Source organism: Trichogramma pretiosum, unplaced genomic scaffold (assembly GCF_000599845.2).
Source record: "Trichogramma pretiosum strain Unisexual culture from Peru unplaced genomic scaffold, Tpre_2.0 scaffold10, whole genome shotgun sequence".
Lineage (NCBI taxonomy): Eukaryota > Metazoa > Arthropoda > Insecta > Hymenoptera > Trichogrammatidae > Trichogramma > Trichogramma pretiosum.
In genome coordinates this window covers 2,603,613-2,623,338 of record NW_019641652.1, presented here as the reverse complement: position 1 = coordinate 2,623,338, position 19,726 = coordinate 2,603,613, and the positions used below count along the sequence as shown (strand labels likewise).

Genomic DNA, 19,726 nt, shown 5'->3' with positions numbered 1-19,726 from the left:
GTCGGTCATTAAAGCACGGTTAAAAATAAAAATTCAAAATGTACGATTAATTTTCGTCAACGATGTTTCACACACAACATTGAAAGAGGCAGAAAAAGCGAGTTTTGCATCCTGCATTCAACCGCATTGGAACACTTCCGTCTATGTAGCCCGAGCGACGCACTCACGTGCATTTTTTTGGCTGTATATTTGCGTTGATATATCGGTTCTCTACGCCCATGACGGATTGGTAGACTTTTTATTTTCGGACATAACGTGAAATTTTTTCAAAGTTAAAATTTCAATGATGTCTGGTTAATTAAAAAACATACGATATAGGCAGTTCCTCTTGCAAGCGCGGCAAAACTATTATTATCGGCGTAAAAGTTGCTTGCATCGCGGACGGCTATCGTGGCACAGAACGGATGGCAAAAAAGATGAAAAAGTCTACTCTCTATTTAGTTTTATAACGCAAAAAAGTGGGACATAATTTTGGAGTTAATTATAACAGCTATAGCAGAACAGTGAACCGTTTCAGCGGGTAAACGTAGAACGCGCAATAGTAGAACGCGAAATGCTCTATATATCTTGTTGAATATAAAAATACGTTCTCTGATGAATGAAAACAAGAAAATATCAGAAATTCTGAGAAAGGATAGCACTTCCCTACATGTACGAAAAATGTAGGAGGAAAAAAATGGAAAAAGTAAGAGATAAGGTAGCTGTTGTCGTGACGCGTGCATACATACATCTTTTCGCCATTGTGTTCTGGTGGATATATCAACGGGATTTTTATGTCTGATGTAATGTATACATTAGAAAGTATAAAAGAAAACGAATGCATCTATGCCATTCCGACAATGATGAAACAATTAGTTTAGCAAGTATACACTCGTGATTTTTTTGAAATAAAAGACTTATTTATTTTGACGAATTTTTTACTTTTTTAATAATACAGTACCGTAGATCTATGCTCAAACTAAATTTTTATCATTGGGTATGCACAAAAACATTAGCTTATAATCTATGATGTTAATTGTGTTAATATTCCTCGCGTTTTCATCAATGCGCAATTCGGATAGCTATTTATCACACTAAAATAAAACTCTTGTCTTTTTTTTTAATTGAAATGCACTTATCGCTTCAAATTTGTGTAGATCGTGTCTTTGTACATTGTGCAGGTGTTCTTGATCCCATATTTTTAAATTGCTCAAGCATCGAATGTTTAAAAAGATATTAGGATTTTTTTTAAATAGCAACGTCAGTTAAAAAGTATAACGAAATTCTGTGCTAATTTAATCGCAAATATGCAACAGAAATAATTAGTTGAAGCGATCGTCGATGGAAATTTCACATTTTATTCGTGAAGTTTTAAATAGAAAATAATCAGCACGCTCCCATTCGATCATTTACAACTGAACTCCAAACTATTCGAAAATCAAACGTAAGAAGCTCTTAAGGATGCAAAAATATAAGAACATCAGAGGCATCGATGAAAACAAATGGAGGTAAAAATAGCGTGCGAGAGTATGTGCAGAGTAGTTACACTTCTCACATTGGAATGGAGTAATGATCGCGTCACCATTGGCGAAAGAGCTGGCAAAACCACAAGGTTCCGCGGAAGAAAAGAAAGAGCCGAGCGTTCAGGAGGCCAGCCAAGGATAAACGGTGAGCAAACCGTAATGTAATAGTCTAATGCGAGTGTGCAGTGCAAGGAGCGAGCGCGCAGATACGAATCGCACACGCGCGACTATACAGCTGTCATTTCGTGGGAACTTTTTTATACATACACGTATCGTAATCACAGGTAAACCGGAAATGACGACGCATCATCAAAGAATTCGAGGTACTTGACGTGTTATTTACCTCTTATCGGGTGAGAATTCTCTTTTCGTCTTATCGTCAAAGCGCAGCCGTCATAATTATTCAAAAATATCCAATCATTTGATTCATGATAAACTTTTAACATCTAGGATAGATCGACTTTTCAAAAGGTTGATTATTTTGTTTTCATCACAAATTGATCGATAATAAACGAAATAGATCGCCCAGAAAAGTGAAATCGGTAATACTAACAATTCTCACGAGACGAGACGAGAGAGATAAAGAGTAAGAGCACAGGTGTTTCGCCAACACTTTTCCCTTTACCTCGTCGATGAATACGTATGTACGCATACATATGTATTATGTATGCGTATACATTAGGGAGAAGCCATAATAGGGTGAATATGCAGCAATGTTTCAAACAGTTTCTTGCCTACTCACACATGCTCTTTTTTTAATTCTTAGTACATTAACAATAGTGAATATTTCTTAATATAAAATACAGTTTTAACTATAAACAGTATTTGTAATTTTACGTGCTTGTCATATACATTGAATTTACTTAAAATAAACTCTGGGCTTATAAAATATAAAAAAATGTGTGAAATTAGGTACATTATAAAGTGCGGTTGAACATATCCCCATTACACCTTTAATTGCAGCCTTAATAATTAATACTTTTTTTGCAATCAGTGAAATACAACGACATCAATACTAATTTTTTTTTAATTTCTGCGATCGAGTGTTATAGTATTTATCTTGCAAAATTTCATATTTTAAAATAAGCGACGATTTAAATTGGTAATTTATACTATTTTTTCAGGTTCTCTTGGTACGTCAGTGTTTGATACGGACGTTTACTTGGTAGGCGCCAGTGGTGGTGTTTATGCTTTACTTGCCGCTCATCTAGCCAACGTATTACTCAACTACAACAACATGGAGTTTGGAATAATTCGGTTAATCGGCATTTTTATAATCGGTGAGTTTTAAAAAAGAAAAAAAAACTTCATTCAACCACACGTTCTCCTAAGCCGGTCGTAGTTTTTTCATCGCAAAATTCCGCACGCTGATTATGCAAATGTCCGAGAAAGGTAATCAGATATGCTTGCGAGGACATTTTTTAATATGCCAAATGCGTCAGTTTTCGTCAGCTACTGGGTACACGGACATTAACATTACGCCCTCCTAACGCTTCTATAATATTTCTTCGTCGCTGACGTTTAATGCCGCGGACATTTCGTACTATTTTTTTCTCTCGGGTCGAGAGAGCTTTCCAGTCATTTTTCATTCCTTCTACTAATGTCATCGGAAAATGCGATATAGTTGTAAGTTACCAGAAAAAAAACCTTAAAATATCTACTTTGTGAATGAAAAAAGAATGTGGAAAGCTCCCCAAGTGTTTGAAAAATTTTCACGCATTTTCTTCTATCCAGAATTTAAAAAGGAAAATATTTTACTTTCCGCGGTGTAAAAACCAATTATCTTTCTGTTTAACGTTTACGCTGGTACTGCTCCTCTCTCTCGTTTCCTCTTCTCCTCATCCCGATAGCCGATGTATTCATCACGAGCCGTTGCAAAACTCGATTACTTTTGAACACACTTTTAATTAAGAGATAAAGAAATGTCCCGTGCACACTGCTGCGTAAGCTATTTTTTCTCGCTCACCGATTTGGTGAGTCGATACTTTTTCTCCCAGGCTGTCGTTTGTTTGAAAAAAATACTTTCAATGAAATTGTCTGGGTTACGTCACTCGCCACATCCTATATATTTTTATATGTACATTTATACTATATGATAAACAGATCTATTGTCGACTAAAATATACCTGCAAAAAGCAGCACTTACCGCTTTTTGTCATATCCGCAAAAATAATGTGTACACAGGAATAAGTCGAATAGTATTACGACATTATTTAACTTGTAATCTATCTTTAAATTACATGTCTCTCGTAGATAAAAAGTAACAGTTAAGAAAAAACATGCACATCGTACTACAAATTATCAATAAATTATCCGCATAAATTATACATTGTGTCATGTATATATTTACAAAAAAACTACCATTAACTTGTACATAGACCAGACATTTATACATCGACGCGCTGTGTAGAGTAATTTTTACCATCGATTTTTCTCTTAATCGATTGTCATTATCATTTTTAAAAGGCTCTGATGGTTTATCTAATACATATTTACACTTACGCGAGCATAAATAAACTCGTAATGTATACATTTTCCTAGATGTTTATCTTATGTTTACCGATCATCGTACGAACGGGGTATAAATGTGTGTCAAAATAATAAAAAAAACTTTTTACGCGATTATCACAATTGATAATGATTCAATATATATGTGTGAGTGAAATAGTTTATACAATTTAGCTGTTACTATTGCTCTGAAATTTATTTTTAAAGTTTACTATCTGTTCCGAGAATGCACCGCGTGAGATTCCTTCTTTTTTATTTACTTAGCTGATATGTCAAAACGAAAGTATACACCTGCGTTGCGGAAGTATAATAACTGAAGTTCTTTCTTATACGATCCCGTGCATTATTATTTATAATAGTGCATTATAGATCTAACGGGATCACTGCAGTATTTTTTTCCAGGTGCACAAAAAGCTCAGGTGTACATGTGACATAAAAAAAATAAAGAGAGAGAGAGAGAGAGAAAGAGAGAAAAAAACAATAGGGAATTGTCTCGTGCGAAAAACTGAATTTTGCACATTTTCCTGCAATGCACGCTGACTCCCAAATACGGAAATATAAAACGAGTTTTAAACCAGGTGTTGTAGGATAATTTTGTGAACATATAAGTGTGAGTTTTTCGTCTGACATGAGGAGGGTAACTAATGATCCTTTAAAATCAAACATCCCATGGAACCGACGCAAGACGTTACTTCAGTGGATGGACTCTATAGAAGCACTCAGTTTACATCCTCACTTGATTTTTTATATTTTATTGCAATGTATCGCGTAAACTCATTTATGAGAGTTCTTGAGTTTTACCATTCCCAACTGAGCCACAGAAAGTGAACAGAAGCGCTAAACGATGATGTAGTGCATAAATAGAATCGATTGAAAATTGTTCTTTTAATTTGTTAAAAATAAAGCGCGAGTCATTTTGTTTCACTTGTTGCGGTCGGAAATAATGTTCTTATATCGATTAAACTGCTGTACCTTTCATTTTTATCATAAAAAGATTGATCTACTCTTAAGTACTGTTGAAAAATAAGAAGTATAAGGTTGAATGCGCGTGCGGTGCAAAATAACTTTTTATACGCATTGCGTTTAAAATTCATTACCTATCGCAGTTTTCATAATTCGTTAGCTATCACTTGCTTTTGCAAAAGTACTGAAACATTAAACCCGAGGCAAATCTACGTACAAAAAAATCTTTTGATGCTTTTATTATCAGGCAGAATTTTCTATTCGAGCAAAGAAGCGCAATCTTTACGGTGTACTTTATTATTATTTGCGGAAGGAGCAATTAATAAATTCAGGACCACTAAAAGCAACGATTTTTTACAATAAAAATATTGTTAATCGGGCGATCATCTACGATGTGACTTTCATTTATATTAACGCGCCGATGTCAATGCTAGTTAGGTGTACCTTACCAGTATGGCGAGTAAGTGCGCAGTGGGAAAGAAAAAGTGCCAATAAAATCGGCTGGGCATTCTTCGTGTATTGTTTTACCTCCGCCTGCAGTAGGCTGCAGTTAACACGTAATGAGGTACTTTCCTGACCTTCGTCCACGTCAGTATATGCACACTTGTCTCTCTACAAAAGCCAATATTTCTGGCAAATGACTCGATTTTGAATCTCCGATAAGCCCAACTATCCGATCGATCGCTGCGGCTGTTGCTTTTTTTTCATCAGATCGTCGCATCGATTGCTGAAATAAAAAATAAAAATAAATAAATGGCAATAAAAAACAAATCGAAAATTATACACACGTGTGCCTGCACGCAATATCTCGTTGCGAAAAGACAAAAGAATCAGAGGCTGATACACGTATATATATATATATTTTTGTGCAGTGCACAACTGCGACTGCTGCGTCGGCTGATTTATTGTCATTCGATTTTACTCGTTGCTGTTGTTGTTTGCATTCGCGGCCTTGACGCGATCACACTATTCAATAGTAAATGAATGTATATATAGCGACATGAAAAGGGACGCTGATAACCCGTCAAAGCTCGGTGCTGCTGTTTGTAAACGCGCTCGAATTCGAAATGAACAGCTATTCGCCGAGCAGGTTCCTGTAAAATCTACATAACAAAACCGACTGCTTTTACCTTTGAAAAAAAAGTAAATTTAAGCGAAATTTTTTTTAGTCAAACGATTGTAACGTAATTATGGCTTGATGTTTCAGCGAGTGCCGACGTCGGATTCGCCATCTACCACAGGTACGCAGCCGAGCAGTTGGGGCGCGAGCTCGGCCCTCCAGTCTCCTACGTGGCTCATCTGACGGGCGCTTTGGCCGGCCTAACGATCGGCTTACTAGTCCTGAAAAACTTCGAGCAGCGCCTGCACGAGCAATTACTTTGGTGGGTCGCCCTGGGCGTCTACGCGGCCTGCACCATCTTTGCGATCATGTACAATCTCATGCATCCGGATTATCCATGACGCGAGTATAGCTTCGCTTACGGACACCCGATCAAAACGACGTAACGCGAAGCGCACCACGACTTCGACGACGATGCTCACCTTAGCCTCGTGATCCTGTGACTGAACCACACACGTTCGTGCGCCTCTTTTCTCCTCCGTTTCTTACCTACAACTCAACATTATTTAGGCTTTTTTCTCATTATTTCTTGCTATGCATGCTCTCAAAAATCAGTACATGCCAAAGATGTTACGCTTAGTCTGTGGGTATCAGTTGGAAAGAGGTGCACGCAGCCATCATTACGAATGTCAAGAAGCCTTATGATATTGGTTTACTTTTTAAATGACTGAGGAAGAATCGTCGCATATAATTCGAAGAATAAAAACCCAGACAAGACTGAATAAGAAAGTTTAGCGCGAAGCTACATGCGCTTCGCGCTGGACCGATGATAAATAACTATATTATATGTATATATAGTATATAGATACATATAAATGGTATCTATGTATACATATATATACATAAATAACATAGCATTATAATGTATTTGTACATAAATTAACTTTATTATGTATGAACCGAAAAAATATTTTTCTGTATAATAGGCTCGTGTGTAAATATGTACAGCGTTTCTCAAAGAAATGCTTAATTATATATGTAACAAAACATTTATTATAATACTTGTGTGTCTTCTTGTCTGTTCGTGTTAATAGTATTCTTAAGAGTAATCAATAGTCTCTCAGTTCGTTTTGATTTAGTTTGTTTTTTAATTATTTTCATGTATGTCGCAAGTAAATTCTACATTTGTTAAATGTCAAAAATGTTGTTTTTCTGTTAAATAAAAATCTTTGTGTTGCGAGAGAATTCAATTCTCTACTTGTATGGAAAAAGAAATATCTTGTCGCGATTTCTTGTTTGAGTTCCTGACTTTTTGCATATGTTATAAATTTGAAAAAATTAATAAAAAAACATGATAAAATAGTTAAATACAATTTAGCAAAATACCTTCACTGTGTTCTTAAACTGCGAGATATAACATTTAGATGTAACTCGATTGTCATTGTTCGTGGTATAATTTATTTAGATAAGAAAAAGAGTGTAATTGCTGTGAGGACTGAGTAAAAAAGCATTCACGCTCAGTAAGCTCAAGTTTGGCCGACTATAAGCGAGTTGTGATCGACGAAAGAAAAAGCTCGCCAGCACAAAAGTTGAAGCTGCTTCGCTTTGAAAAACTTTCGAAAGAAGTATCTTATGAGCTTTTGAGGAGGATATTTGAATATATCATGTATGTAAACATTATGTCTGTACATCTGTAGATTGTCGTAGTCGGGTTCCACCAATTTCACGATCGTATTTTAATTTGTACATTTTGTAAATTAGTGGAAAAATTGATTGTTTTCTGTTCGAAAATAACGGCATGAACTAAATGAGAAAGAATGTGGATGCGAGTGTTCAATAGAGAAACTGAATCTTTGATTAAAGTAATCGAATGATTCAGGCAGTATCAGTTGCAACGAAGTATTTCACAAAACGCACTTATGAATATGATGAGTATAGGTATGAACGATTCTAGTCAATTAATAGAACGCACCATTAATGTATGAGCGATAAATAAAAGGGTCTCGATGTATCTTTTTCTCTCTAAATGATCACAAGTACAATTTGAGCAGTAGTTAATTGAAAGATGGTAACTTGTAGTGTACCTTGGAAGATAAAACAGTCTTTTTCATGAATGCTATATAATTGTTCATTTTCGTTTGCTGCATAATTTTTTTACGATAAGGTATCATTTATCTTTGCATTCATGCCTTTAAAATTTATTTTAGCACGTTGTCAAATTATTTACAAATGATTTTATCAGTAGATGTTACATGAAAAATCGTCATATTCTAAATGTTAAATTCTGAAGATGAAGCCTATTTTTGTGACGATTTTCCGATATTTTTCGTAGATCTACAAGAACTCTCAGTAGATGTATTAATGTGTTAGCATTTATAAACTTATTTTTCTATATTGTATGCGTGCATTTATATCAGTTCTCAGTTGAATTATTTGTAAGTATTAAATTTCCTTTTGTGAAAGCATTTAATAAGTACTCTTGTTTGAATTTTTTAATAGTTGTGTTATCGTGCAAACATTTTTTAAAGAAAATTATGTTTTTAAGTGTAACAAGAGACACATAATTATGAAATGTTCATAATTTGAACCATTCCTCGTAAAGATATTAAAATATATTTAAGATTAATTTTGTAATGACTGACGTATTTGCTTTATAGTACGTACATTTAACAATAAAATTATTTTCAAAAGGGTTCTATAAATATAAAAACAATGAAAGGTTAAAAATGTACGGCGAATGGTTCATTAGTGCATATAAGAATGTACTGCTGATAAAAGTAAACATCGTCATGAAGGTTTTTCATAATTCTATTATTTGCATCTGTAATGAGATCTAGAAATTATATTTTAAAAGATTCTAAAGTGCACACAATTTTCAGTCTGATAAACATGAGTTAATTTAATTTAATTCATTATTGTAATAGTTAGTCAGAAGTCCACAAGCCAAAGAGGTGGAGCTAGTGTAAAAAACAGTTTTGAATGTGTATACTATTAACTCAACAATGATTCCTCGCTAGAATAATAATATTAATTAAAAGCTTATCGCTGGACGAAACAGATGAGGTGCAATGTGATGAAAACTGTAATTCCATATTTTGCATGCAATTCTGAATGCAATGAATATAAAGCATTAAAATAAAATATTATCGTTTCTTCATTCACATCTATTTTTATTAGCATTGATCAATTTTTGAAACATATATAATTACTCAATAATGTCTACATTTTTTCCAAAATGATAATCTATACCTTGATTATAATATTAATTTTAAATTATCATGTATCAAATCCAATCGTTTAATAAGTCTTAAAATCATTTTCCACGAAATATCTAATTGTACATATTACGATTTAAGATGATAGATTTTCAATCTGATGAATTTTCAACATTTAATAATTTCATATTATTTCTATTGCTAAGAATGGAAATGTTCAAATGTATCGAGATACTTTCAATTAAAGGGGCAATAGTGTTTTCTTCGTATTTTAAATATGGTACAATCTATTTACTATTGTACTACTGCTGAAAAAATTTCACGAATTAAATAACAACTTCCAGTTTGATGAAAATACTAAATTTCATATGATAATAATGATTATAAAAGAATCGTAAGTATTTGTATGAAAATATTACTCATGATTAGGGATGATATTTTGATTACTTATAGCTTTATACCTGCAGTAAAATCCTTCTTTTTTCAAGTACTGTTGAGAATAAATTGAAGTTTTATGAAAAATACTGTTTTTTATACCTAAAATCATTTATAAATATAAGAATGAAGATAATGATATAAAAAATATTTTCAAATTAAGTTAGCGCATTCAGGTTTATTTGAAATAAATTCTTTCAATTATAAAGAACAAAATTATTTTTTATTACTATTTTCTTACAACTTTATATAATAAAATAACTCCTTAAGGAGATAATATTTGTTTTTTATTTACAATTTATACATTTTTTATAGTTTACAAATATATTACGTAAAAACTAGTTTTTAATTTCATAAAAATAAATTTTCCAAGTCATATCTAATGTCTTCATCAAGGCATTTTTTTTTTAACACTTTTAATGGCGTTATATTATATTCACAATTTATTAACTCAAATTCATCGTTAAGAATTTTGGGCTCTATTTCAAACCGTGTTTTAAGAAAATGGTGCACACTAGTTTCATCTTTTAATGCATTAAAAATTTGTCTTTCCTTCTTTTCTAAAACTTTTTCTAGCATAAAGACAAAATGATGATGCATACACATAAATGGAGTAGACAATGTTGCTGTTATATTGAGCCAATCTTGAATACATTCTAAAGGAGTCCTTATAAAACCAGAAAATAATGCTGGATTGGTTAATAAACCTCCAGCAACCATTACACCATTACATTGGGATTCATGATATAATAATTTGGCATCTTCAAGTGATCGAACATTTCCATTAGCAATAACAGGAACTTGCACGCTACTAATGGCAAGTTTCAAGTTTTCCAAGTCAATAGGTTCATTTCTCATTTCTGGTGTTCTAGCGTGTATTGTCAAAAAAGAAGATCCAGCCTTTTCAATTTGCCTGCACAGTTCTATAGTTTTCTTCATATCTTTTAATAGACGTATTTTAACAGAAACTGTAAATGGCTTTGGTATCCTATTTCTAACTTGCTGGATTAAATCTTTGACTAATTGAGGTTTGGATAATAAATCTGCCCCATATCCATCATTCATTGCCCATCTTTGTGGACATCCGCAATTTAAATCTACTCCGTTGGAGTAGCTGCAAAGAAGCATGAAGACATTGATTAATTATTTAATATTATTCAAATAAAATTTTAGTCAAACTATACATACGGAGCTATCAATTCTGCAGCTGAAGTAAAATCAGTTGTTTTTTTAGCTGCAAATTGAACTATTAGAGGGGTATCACTAGAACTTGTAGAAAACTCACTATCTCTAGCTTTTGATGATTGAACAAATGAATCAGCAAGTATCATTGGAGTAAAGCAAATATCACAATCATATTTTCTCACTAATGTTCGGAATGGAAGCCTTAAAATAGTTTTTTGTTGTTTAAAAATCATATTTTAAATTTATTGAATGATTTTATCAAGTAAAATTTAACATACGTACTTGCTATACCGCACCATTGGCGCACATATTTTTGTCATTTGTTTATTAGTTAATAATTCTAAAATATCTTGCGACATTTTATGAGTAGATATAGATTCAATGAGCCGAAAATACTTGAATAGTTTAAGTCAATGAAAATTTCAGTTTTTTAAAACAGCCTGAAGTCAACGTGCGTCGTGCAACTTGTGTACATACATACACATACTACATTCGTCTGATATAGCAGACGAAAGATGAATTATTTTGAAATCTTTTTGAAAAAATTTCTTCATTACCGATAAAATTTGGAATTTAAAAATGTTGTAAAGTTCGACATTTTTTAAAATAATATTATAAAGGAGCTCTTAAAATAGAAGGTTTGAATAATTATCTTTGAAGGCAACAATTCAAATCGTACACTCTTTCAGTTCTGTCTACGAATTATTAGAAGTAAGTAAAAATTTAAAAATATGAAATAAAGTAAGGGATTAAAGAAAAAAATTAAAATATTTTTATTACATCTTTTCATGGTTTATTAATTAAAATTATACGTCAAATTATTTCTACAGTATAAAAATATTAGAGCTAGATTTTATTTTATATTGTATTTTTCTTTGAATTGTAATTTCCTTTTTTAACTTTCTTACGGGGAAAATTAGTACTCACAAATTTTAACCACCACTTAAGATCATGTTTTTTAAAAGTTGCAACAAATTTTTCTTTTAAACTAGGTGAAAGTTCTTCTTTAGGTTGCCATTGAATAATCACCCTCATTATTTTATTATAATTAAATTTACTAATACTTAACAAGCAAGATACTATGCTTTCTTTTAAATCATCATCGTCAGTGGCTTCAAAGACATCACACAATTGATCAATTATGTCTTTGACATCATTTTCTTTATCAGTAGTTGGGAACGTTCGTAAAATATTTCCTAAAAATTTTTTCAATTATTTGTCATAAAAACTTCTTGTAAATTCGTTAGAATAAAATGGAATTGTTTAGCTCTCAACTTACCAAGCAACGGTAAAATTACACTTGGTGATGGATTTACTTTATTTACTATCATAATTTTCAGTCTGTTGACAATATTTTTTATAGTCCATTCCGTTCCCATTTTTTTACAAAATATTAGAATAGCAGTACTTGCACCAGGTGTGTCTTCTAAATAAATTAAAGTACAATTTTTTTCTTAATAACAATTTCGATTCGTTATAAAATTAAATGGATTTTCATTACTTACTTAATAAATGTTCTATGAGTTCTTCTTTAAATTTTGAATCATCATAATCTGAATTTGGGTATTCGTAATACATCGAGAGTAAATTTTTCAAAGTCATAAGCTTAGGAAATATTCGCTTTGGATTCATACTCATGATTGTATGTACCAAAGTTTTTACAAAAATATCTATAAATATATTACGTACGTTATTAACTTTGTCATAAAAATTTAATTTAAAAAAATGCTCAATTTTATACATACCATTATTGGAATCATGTTTAGGAATTAACTCTGACCATGATGTTAAAGCCACGTAAATGCAATTTACAGCTCTCATGTTCAATGAATATAAAGCATCTAATAAAAAAATTCTTACTTTTTCACGATCTCGCTTGATTCTGCATAAAACAATCAGAATACGGAAAAGCCTCTCAACTAATGAAGCCTATAAAAAAAAAGAAATGGGGTAATTTTGTTTTTTTTTTTTTGTAAATGTTTTTTTACTTACTTCTTGAGCAGGTTGAAGTCTGAAAAGTTTGAATTGTAATGCTTCTACAACAAGAGTTCCAAAATCTGGATTATGTTTTTCAATGCTTACAATCAGAGTTACTAATTTTTGCTCTGAAGGAGTCATCAGTGGTGCTGGAGGTGTATGTGTTTTATCAAGAGCTTCATCGTCTGTAAACTTATAAGCTGCATGCTCAATCATAACACTAAAAAAAATTAAAAATTATATTTAATAACTAATTATTTTATGAGTTAGAAAATGAATTTAAAATGAATCTTACAATGCAACCATTTTCCAATCATTGAATTTTACTAAATTTTTACAAACACTATCATTTATTTCTGAATTCCATTCTTCTGCTTCCATCAAAGAAAAGATTTCTTCATCAATGAATTTTTTTTGTTTTCTTACTATACCATGATGAATATTGTTTTTCTGTACTTTTAAATTTTCTATTGGTGCAACTAAACATTCATTCAAACATTTTAAAACAAATGAACTTGGCAAACTAGTGTTCTCTTCATTAATTCTGTTTATGTGTTTTAATTGCTCCAAACTTTTAGCTTTAGGAGTGTCACTTTTATCATTTTCACTTCCATTATTATGATATAAATTAATTTCATTGTATGAAATTAATTGCCTCGAGCGTAATTCTCTACCAGGGCTACAATCAATGTTTGGACTTTCTGATTTAATGTTTGCGATAGAATTTTTAAGGCCAATGATCTTAGTTTTTTTCGAAGGGCTATCATTATTGTCATTGTCTATAACAGTAACTGATTGATTTAAAACATCTTCAGTACATTTTTGAGAAACCTCCAAATTTTCTTCTAATTTAATATTACCAATATCAACCGGCATACTTTTTTCCAGTTTACCATGAACTGATTCTTGTAGAGTTTTTGGATTCTCTGTCAACTTCTTAGTCTTGGATACAAAATTATTTTTGATTTCTTCTCCAATTTTAAAAGAATTTTTGGAATTCGACAATTTCCGTCTCTTCGGTTGTTTAAGAGTGGAATCTTGAGAAAATATTTTATTTTCTCCAGATTGCATATGAACATTAGAAACATTATTTTGATTCATTGAAGAAGATGGAATTTGTTTTGTAGGTTCTTTTTTTATAATATCTAAGTTTGATTCTTTGTGACATATTTCATCCAAATTTGTTGTCAAAGCTTTTGATGTAAGAAGTTTTGTTGATTTTTCTGAAATAATTTCTGATTTTATTGGCTCACTTTTAAATTGTCTCTTTTCCAATGAATCTTCGGTTAATTCTTTGGAACATATTTCGTCTTCCTTGGATTTTATGTCTTTATTCAAGTCTGTTCTTGTAGCTTTTGACTTGATTTCAGTTTTATTCTTTTCTATTTGTTTTATCTTTGATTCTTGGAAATATGTTTCATCTTTTTCAGATTCTGTGTCACTATCCAAAACTAATTTTGGAGCTTCTGCAGATTTTTCTGAAATATTTATAGAAATTATTGAGTCATTTTCAGATTGTTCATTGTCTAATGAATCTGAAAACGATTCTTTGGAATTTATTTCAATTTTTTTAGACGGTGTATCTTTCGCCAAAACTGTTTCCGGTGCTTTTGATTTAGAAAGAACTACTGATTTTTTTGAAATATCTTTCGATTCATTTTGCTCAACTTTAATTACTTTGTCCTCCAATTGATCTTGGATCAATTCTTGAAATCTCGGTTTATCTTCTTCGGATTCTGTGTCACTGTCCAAAATTAATTTTGGATCTTCTGCAGATATTTCCGAAGTATTTATAGATATGATTGAGTCTTTTTCAGATTGTTCATTTTCTAATGAATCTAAAATCGATTCTTCGAAATTTCTTTCATTTTCTTTAGATAGCGTATCTTTAGACACTGTTTTCGAAACTGTTTTAAGTACTTTTGAATTGGAAAGAACTACAGACTTCTCTGCAATATCTTTCAACTCATTTTGCTCAACTTTAATTATTTTGTCCTCCGATTGATCTTGGATCGATTCTTGAAATTTCGATTCATCTTCTTCAGATTCTGTGTTGGAACCCGAAAATTTTTTTGTAGTTTCTGCAGATATTTCCGAAGTATTTTTCGAAATTATTGAGTCTTTTTCAGATTGTTTATTTTCTAATGAATCTAAAATCGATTCTTTGGAATTTGTTACAATTCCTTTAGATGGTATGTCTTTAGCCAAAGCTGTTTCTGGTGTTTTTAAAATGGAAAGCACTACGGAATTATCTGAAATATCTTTCGACCCATTTTGCTCAATTTTAGTATCTTTATTTTCTGCAGTAGTTTTTGTCTTTATTGACCCAATTTCAGTTTTTTTCTTTTCAGATAAATTTTCGATGGATTCTTCAAAACATTTTTTATTTTCATCAGTTTTTGTGTCTTCACCCAAAGTTTTTTTTGAAGCTTCAGATATTGTACAAATTATTTTCTGCTTATTAGATTTTACGTCAATTTGTTGCTTCAATGAATCTTGGATGGTTTGAAGATTGGATGGTTTTGGTGTTGAAGCTATTATATTTTTATCCGATGTATCTACTAATTTTGGTGAAGTTTTAGGAGTATGTGCTATTCGCTTTTTTGTTGGGATAACAATACTATCATTAACACTCATACAAGATCCGCTTGATGAATTCAAAGTATTTAATGTTGCTTTTGGTACAGCAGTTTTAATTGGAAGTTTTTTGGTAATATTTTTAATATTCCGTATCTTAAAAAGCAGTTTTTTTCTTTTGGGATTTAAACCTATTTTTTTTGTTTTGGTCTCAATTGAATTTGGTTCTGTTTCTATTGATGAATTTGGTTCTGTTTCTATTGATGAATTTGAATCATCTGTGCTACTAAGGGAACAATTTGTCTCAAAATTCAATGCAGAGTCATGTTCAACATCACTCATAATTTTATTAGTTACACTTTTTTCTGTATTTTTCTTTAAAGGTTCATTAGAAACGTTTTCAAATTTGGCATCTTTTACCTTATCAATATTTTGTTCATTTGAAAAGCAGCTTGCTTCAATATTTTGGGTGCTGTCATTTCTAGTTGCATTTGATCTGTAACTTACTTCATCTTCTTCTTCATCACTACTTAGCGAATCTTTAGATGAATCTGAATCCTCAGATAAGTGTGATGAATCTTCAGAAGATTCAGAACTTCGAGATGATTTAGAATCGTCACCTACAAAACCCTGAATTTTTTCATCTTTAGTTTCATTATCAATATTTTTTTCTGGGCTCATAACTTTTGAGCTTGTTTGATTTTCTTTAGAAACATTATCGTTATCTGATAAATCTTCAATGTCTTCACCAAATATATCAATAACTGTCTGTTTTAGTTTACTTTTACCTTTCACTAAATTGTTTGGATTTGAATCTTCATCTACTTTATTTTGATTATCAGCTGCATTATTGTAAGGTACTGTCGTGTTTTTATCATTAGAATTTAGACTTCCTTGATAATCACTTCTGACTTCATTTTCTAAATTACAAGTTACTTGTGAAGTAGATTGAATATCAGAAAAAGTTTTTGTTACATTTTCTATTGGATTGATAACCTTTAGGGGGCTTGAGGTTTTATTATCGTTCACTGGATTTGGGGACGTATTTGATTGTAAAGACTTGTTATTTAATTTAGGATCTGTTTGATCGTTATTAAATACATTTTCAGTTGCTTTGGTAGTGTTAAATTGAATGCAGTTACTTTTAAGATCGTTGCTAGTTAGAGAATTAAGAGATTTTGTATCTTTAATTGTTATGAGCTTCTGCAAATTATGATCATTTCTTATGCTACAAGATTGAAGAATATTTTTTGGAATTGGCCGTATCTTTGTAGAGGTATCTTGTGTTTTGAATACATTTTTAGACAACATAGTTGGCCGATTACTTTTGAAACAGTTAATATCCTTTTTGGAATTGATAGCCTTAGAAACTGATTTTGAGTCACTTTTTATCAGCTGATCATTCGAATTGATATTTACTTCCTGCAAAATAAAATAATTAAACATTTAATTAAGCTTATTCATGATAATTTTTTCAGATCAATTATTATTATTATGAAGTTTTACCATATTGAGAGTTTCGTTTGGTGATGTATCATCATCCTCACTTAAATTTAAATCAGAAACTATAATAGAATTAAGTATGTTATTTTCATTAACATTAGAATCTTTAGTAACTATATTATCTTTAGTAACAGTAGTATTTTCTGTAACTATTTTTCTTTTTTTCTCAAGTGGTTTGTCACAAGAATATAACGAAGGTTTTCTTTTCAATCTATTATCAGTTTCATCAATTGTCCAGTTATCATTGGAAGAATTATTTTCCATCGAAGTGTTTTGGCTTTTTTTTAACTTTTTAATTTGTTTTGTTTTGTAATTTTTCTTTTCTTGTCTTGCACTTTTACTTCCATCATAATTATTTATGATGATTTTTTTAAAGTTATACTTTTTGATGCCGACGTCTCTATCATTTTTAGTAATTTTCTTTCTGTCCCTTTCAAGTCTTTTGTTTTTTGATAGTAATTTTTTATTTTCCTTTTTCAATTTTTCCATAATTCTGGAAAATTTATTTACTTCCATAAATGAAAAAGATGGTTCTGTAGAATTTTCATTCAAACTGAAAGAGTTACTTTCTTCAAAGCTTTCCTTATAATTGGGAGAATTTGATTCATGTTCAATTTTTTCTATGTTGAGCGAAGGTAACTTTGCTGAAAATAAGAATTATTTTTTAATACATTTTATTTACACTAAAGTTATTAAATGTATTAATATTTATTAAAATTCATAAACAAGACTTTTTGCAATTTTTCTATTGTAGTGTTTTAAACAACAAATAAATATTTTTAAAACAGTTTTAGAATAATACTGTTCTCATAAATATATCATGCCAATTTATAATGAAAGTATTTTATTACATTTAATTGGAGTATAATTTTTCAATTCAAAGTTAAAAGAATAATGATTTGCAAAATAAATAAATTACTTGGCATACAATTTTGAAGAACAGAACCTTACTGAGGTAACAATAATTGAAGCATTCACAAACACTTTTGTCTAAATATTATCATGAAATTACTTATTATTTTAAAATTGTTGATACATGCAAATAAGAAGTGCAAAAGGTCTTTTTATACTATTAAAAAAAAGTAAAAAACTTACCATGAGATGTGTGTAGAGGTAGAGTAGACATGGATTTTTCAAATGGTTTGGATACAGGATTACACCCACGACATTTATCACAATAAGGGGTATCAGAATAAGTTGTATTAACATATTTGTCCACTAATAAAGGTTTTGAAGCAGCTAAAATTGAAAATTGTTCTGCTAATAAAATTAGTGTATTTTATAAGATTTGATTTATAAAACTTATAAATAATTTACCGATGGTTTGAACAAATGCATGTTTTTTATGAGCAGCAGGCTTTGGATTCATTATTTTTGTTGCTTTTGTTTTTTTCATAGCTTCCTTTAATTTATCATTTTCCAAACCTAGATCATTTATCTTGAACTGAAGTTGTTCCATATGACTGCTTTTTTCATCTAATTTTATTTTCTGTTCTGCCAATTGTGTTTGAAGTTTTTCCTGTGATTCCCGCCATTCATTTATTTGCTAAAAATGTCAATATTATTGAGGTGATTGAATATTCACAATATCAAAATATAAAAACATACCATTGAAAATTTTTGGCAATCTTTTTCAAGTGCATCTATTTTTTCATCCTTTCGTTTCGTTTCTATTAATTTATCATTAAACTGTTTCAACAAGGAGCTGAAAAATTGAATGAGTTCAGCAACCATAGATGAAATTATACCAAATTATATTTGAATATTAAATAAATAAAATGAAAAGTTTTTATTGTACAAATTCAAACTTTGCATTGTTTGCACTTACTCAGTTTTGATAATTTTACTCTTCAGCAAAGTGATATATCTCAAAGTTGAGTCTGGAATGGATTTATTTTCTGCTTCTGCAGCCATGATGTTATTTTATTTAGGAGAATATGTATTTTAGTATAAATAGTAAGAGATAATGTAAATAAAATATTTCCTTGATACTCGAGTCGATTTCTTAGGTTAGGTGACTGCACAAATCAGTCTTCCAACTTTATCCTTATTTTTATTAACGTTTTTTATCAGTTCAAACTCGTATCGACGAAGCACGTAGACTTAGTTTTTCTGCTTAAATCGTTATGTTTATTATTTAAAATATTAGAAAATTTAGAATTATTATGTTACACTTACGAGTTCACTGCGTAAGAAAGAACATTTCCAGCGCAATCCTGTATTGCATCAAGTACAGTGGTTTCGCTAAAGTATTTGCTCAGAATGTTTTCCTAATAGCTTTAACCTTTGTCCTTTGTGACTTTGCCGGCTGCGCTCAGACACTTTGTCAACAAACCTTCACTATATTTTGTTTCGTCGAAAAAACAAAGTAAGTATAATCGTTCAGTGGTGAGTAGCTTTTTGCGATAGGAGGACTAAATACCAGTTCATTATGAATGATAAGTCGACAACGTTACGCGTTATAAACATCCTTAAGGATTTGAGTCTACAGACTAGATATATATAAGCGAATAGCTTTTCGTCAAAACACACGTGCTCATGTTTATTTTTTGCGGCATAGGTCAAATCGGAGATGTCGTATTCCGACTTTAAAAAGATACCAAAAAAGTGTCGGAACTTTTCCAGTCTTGCGATTGGTCATTCGAATTATAGTAAGGATAGCATAAGTATAAGTGGTCGAGCAATTAATGCATTGCGCGAAAATTTAAATTTAAATATTGAATTCAACTAACATATTTAAAAAAGAGTTTTTTTGGTTTATATAAAGTCTAAAAAAATTCAACGAACAAATTTTCATTGAT

At 30.8% G+C, this 19,726-nt stretch overlaps 3 protein-coding genes and 1 long non-coding RNA gene across 4 annotated transcripts in view; 1 reads left to right on the top strand and 3 right to left on the bottom strand.

Moving 5' to 3' along the window:
* Window positions 1-6,912, top strand: part of LOC106658762 (protein rhomboid-like) — a 54,865-nt gene extending 47,953 nt beyond the window's left edge. The window contains exons 5-6 of the mRNA XM_014380870.2: window positions 2,627-2,782; window positions 6,181-6,912. Of these exons, the coding sequence (XP_014236356.1) occupies window positions 2,627-2,782; window positions 6,181-6,434 (410 nt within the window). The 3' untranslated portion in view covers window positions 6,435-6,912. The remainder of the gene's footprint in view (window positions 1-2,626; window positions 2,783-6,180) is intronic.
* A 3,122-nt stretch (window positions 6,913-10,034) lies between these two features.
* On the bottom strand, window positions 10,035-11,313 carry LOC106658875 (tRNA-dihydrouridine(20a/20b) synthase [NAD(P)+]-like). The gene is made up of 3 exons (XM_014381021.2): window positions 11,151-11,313; window positions 10,872-11,069; window positions 10,035-10,797 (listed from the first exon to the last, which is right to left on the bottom strand). Exons 1-3 carry the CDS (start codon window positions 11,225-11,227, stop codon window positions 10,035-10,037), a joined length of 1,038 nt encoding a protein of 345 aa, XP_014236507.1. The 5' UTR covers window positions 11,228-11,313.
* Window positions 11,314-11,717: 404 nt separating this feature from the next.
* On the bottom strand, window positions 11,718-18,574 carry LOC106659189 (uncharacterized protein YFR016C-like). Its single transcript, XM_014381602.2, has 10 exons — window positions 18,534-18,574; window positions 18,243-18,471; window positions 18,021-18,164; window positions 16,929-17,569; window positions 13,141-16,844; window positions 12,861-13,065; window positions 12,614-12,797; window positions 12,374-12,538; window positions 12,148-12,294; window positions 11,718-12,064 (listed from the first exon to the last, which is right to left on the bottom strand). Exons 1-10 carry the CDS (start codon window positions 18,534-18,536, stop codon window positions 11,727-11,729), a joined length of 5,760 nt encoding a protein of 1,919 aa, XP_014237088.1. The 5' UTR covers window positions 18,537-18,574; the 3' UTR covers window positions 11,718-11,726.
* A 16-nt stretch (window positions 18,575-18,590) lies between these two features.
* On the bottom strand, window positions 18,591-19,436 carry LOC106659053. Its single transcript, XR_001339548.2, has 3 exons — window positions 19,104-19,436; window positions 18,754-19,037; window positions 18,591-18,630 (listed from the first exon to the last, which is right to left on the bottom strand). It is a non-coding gene; the product is annotated as an uncharacterized LOC106659053 (long non-coding RNA).
* Window positions 19,437-19,726: the final 290 nt, after the last annotated feature.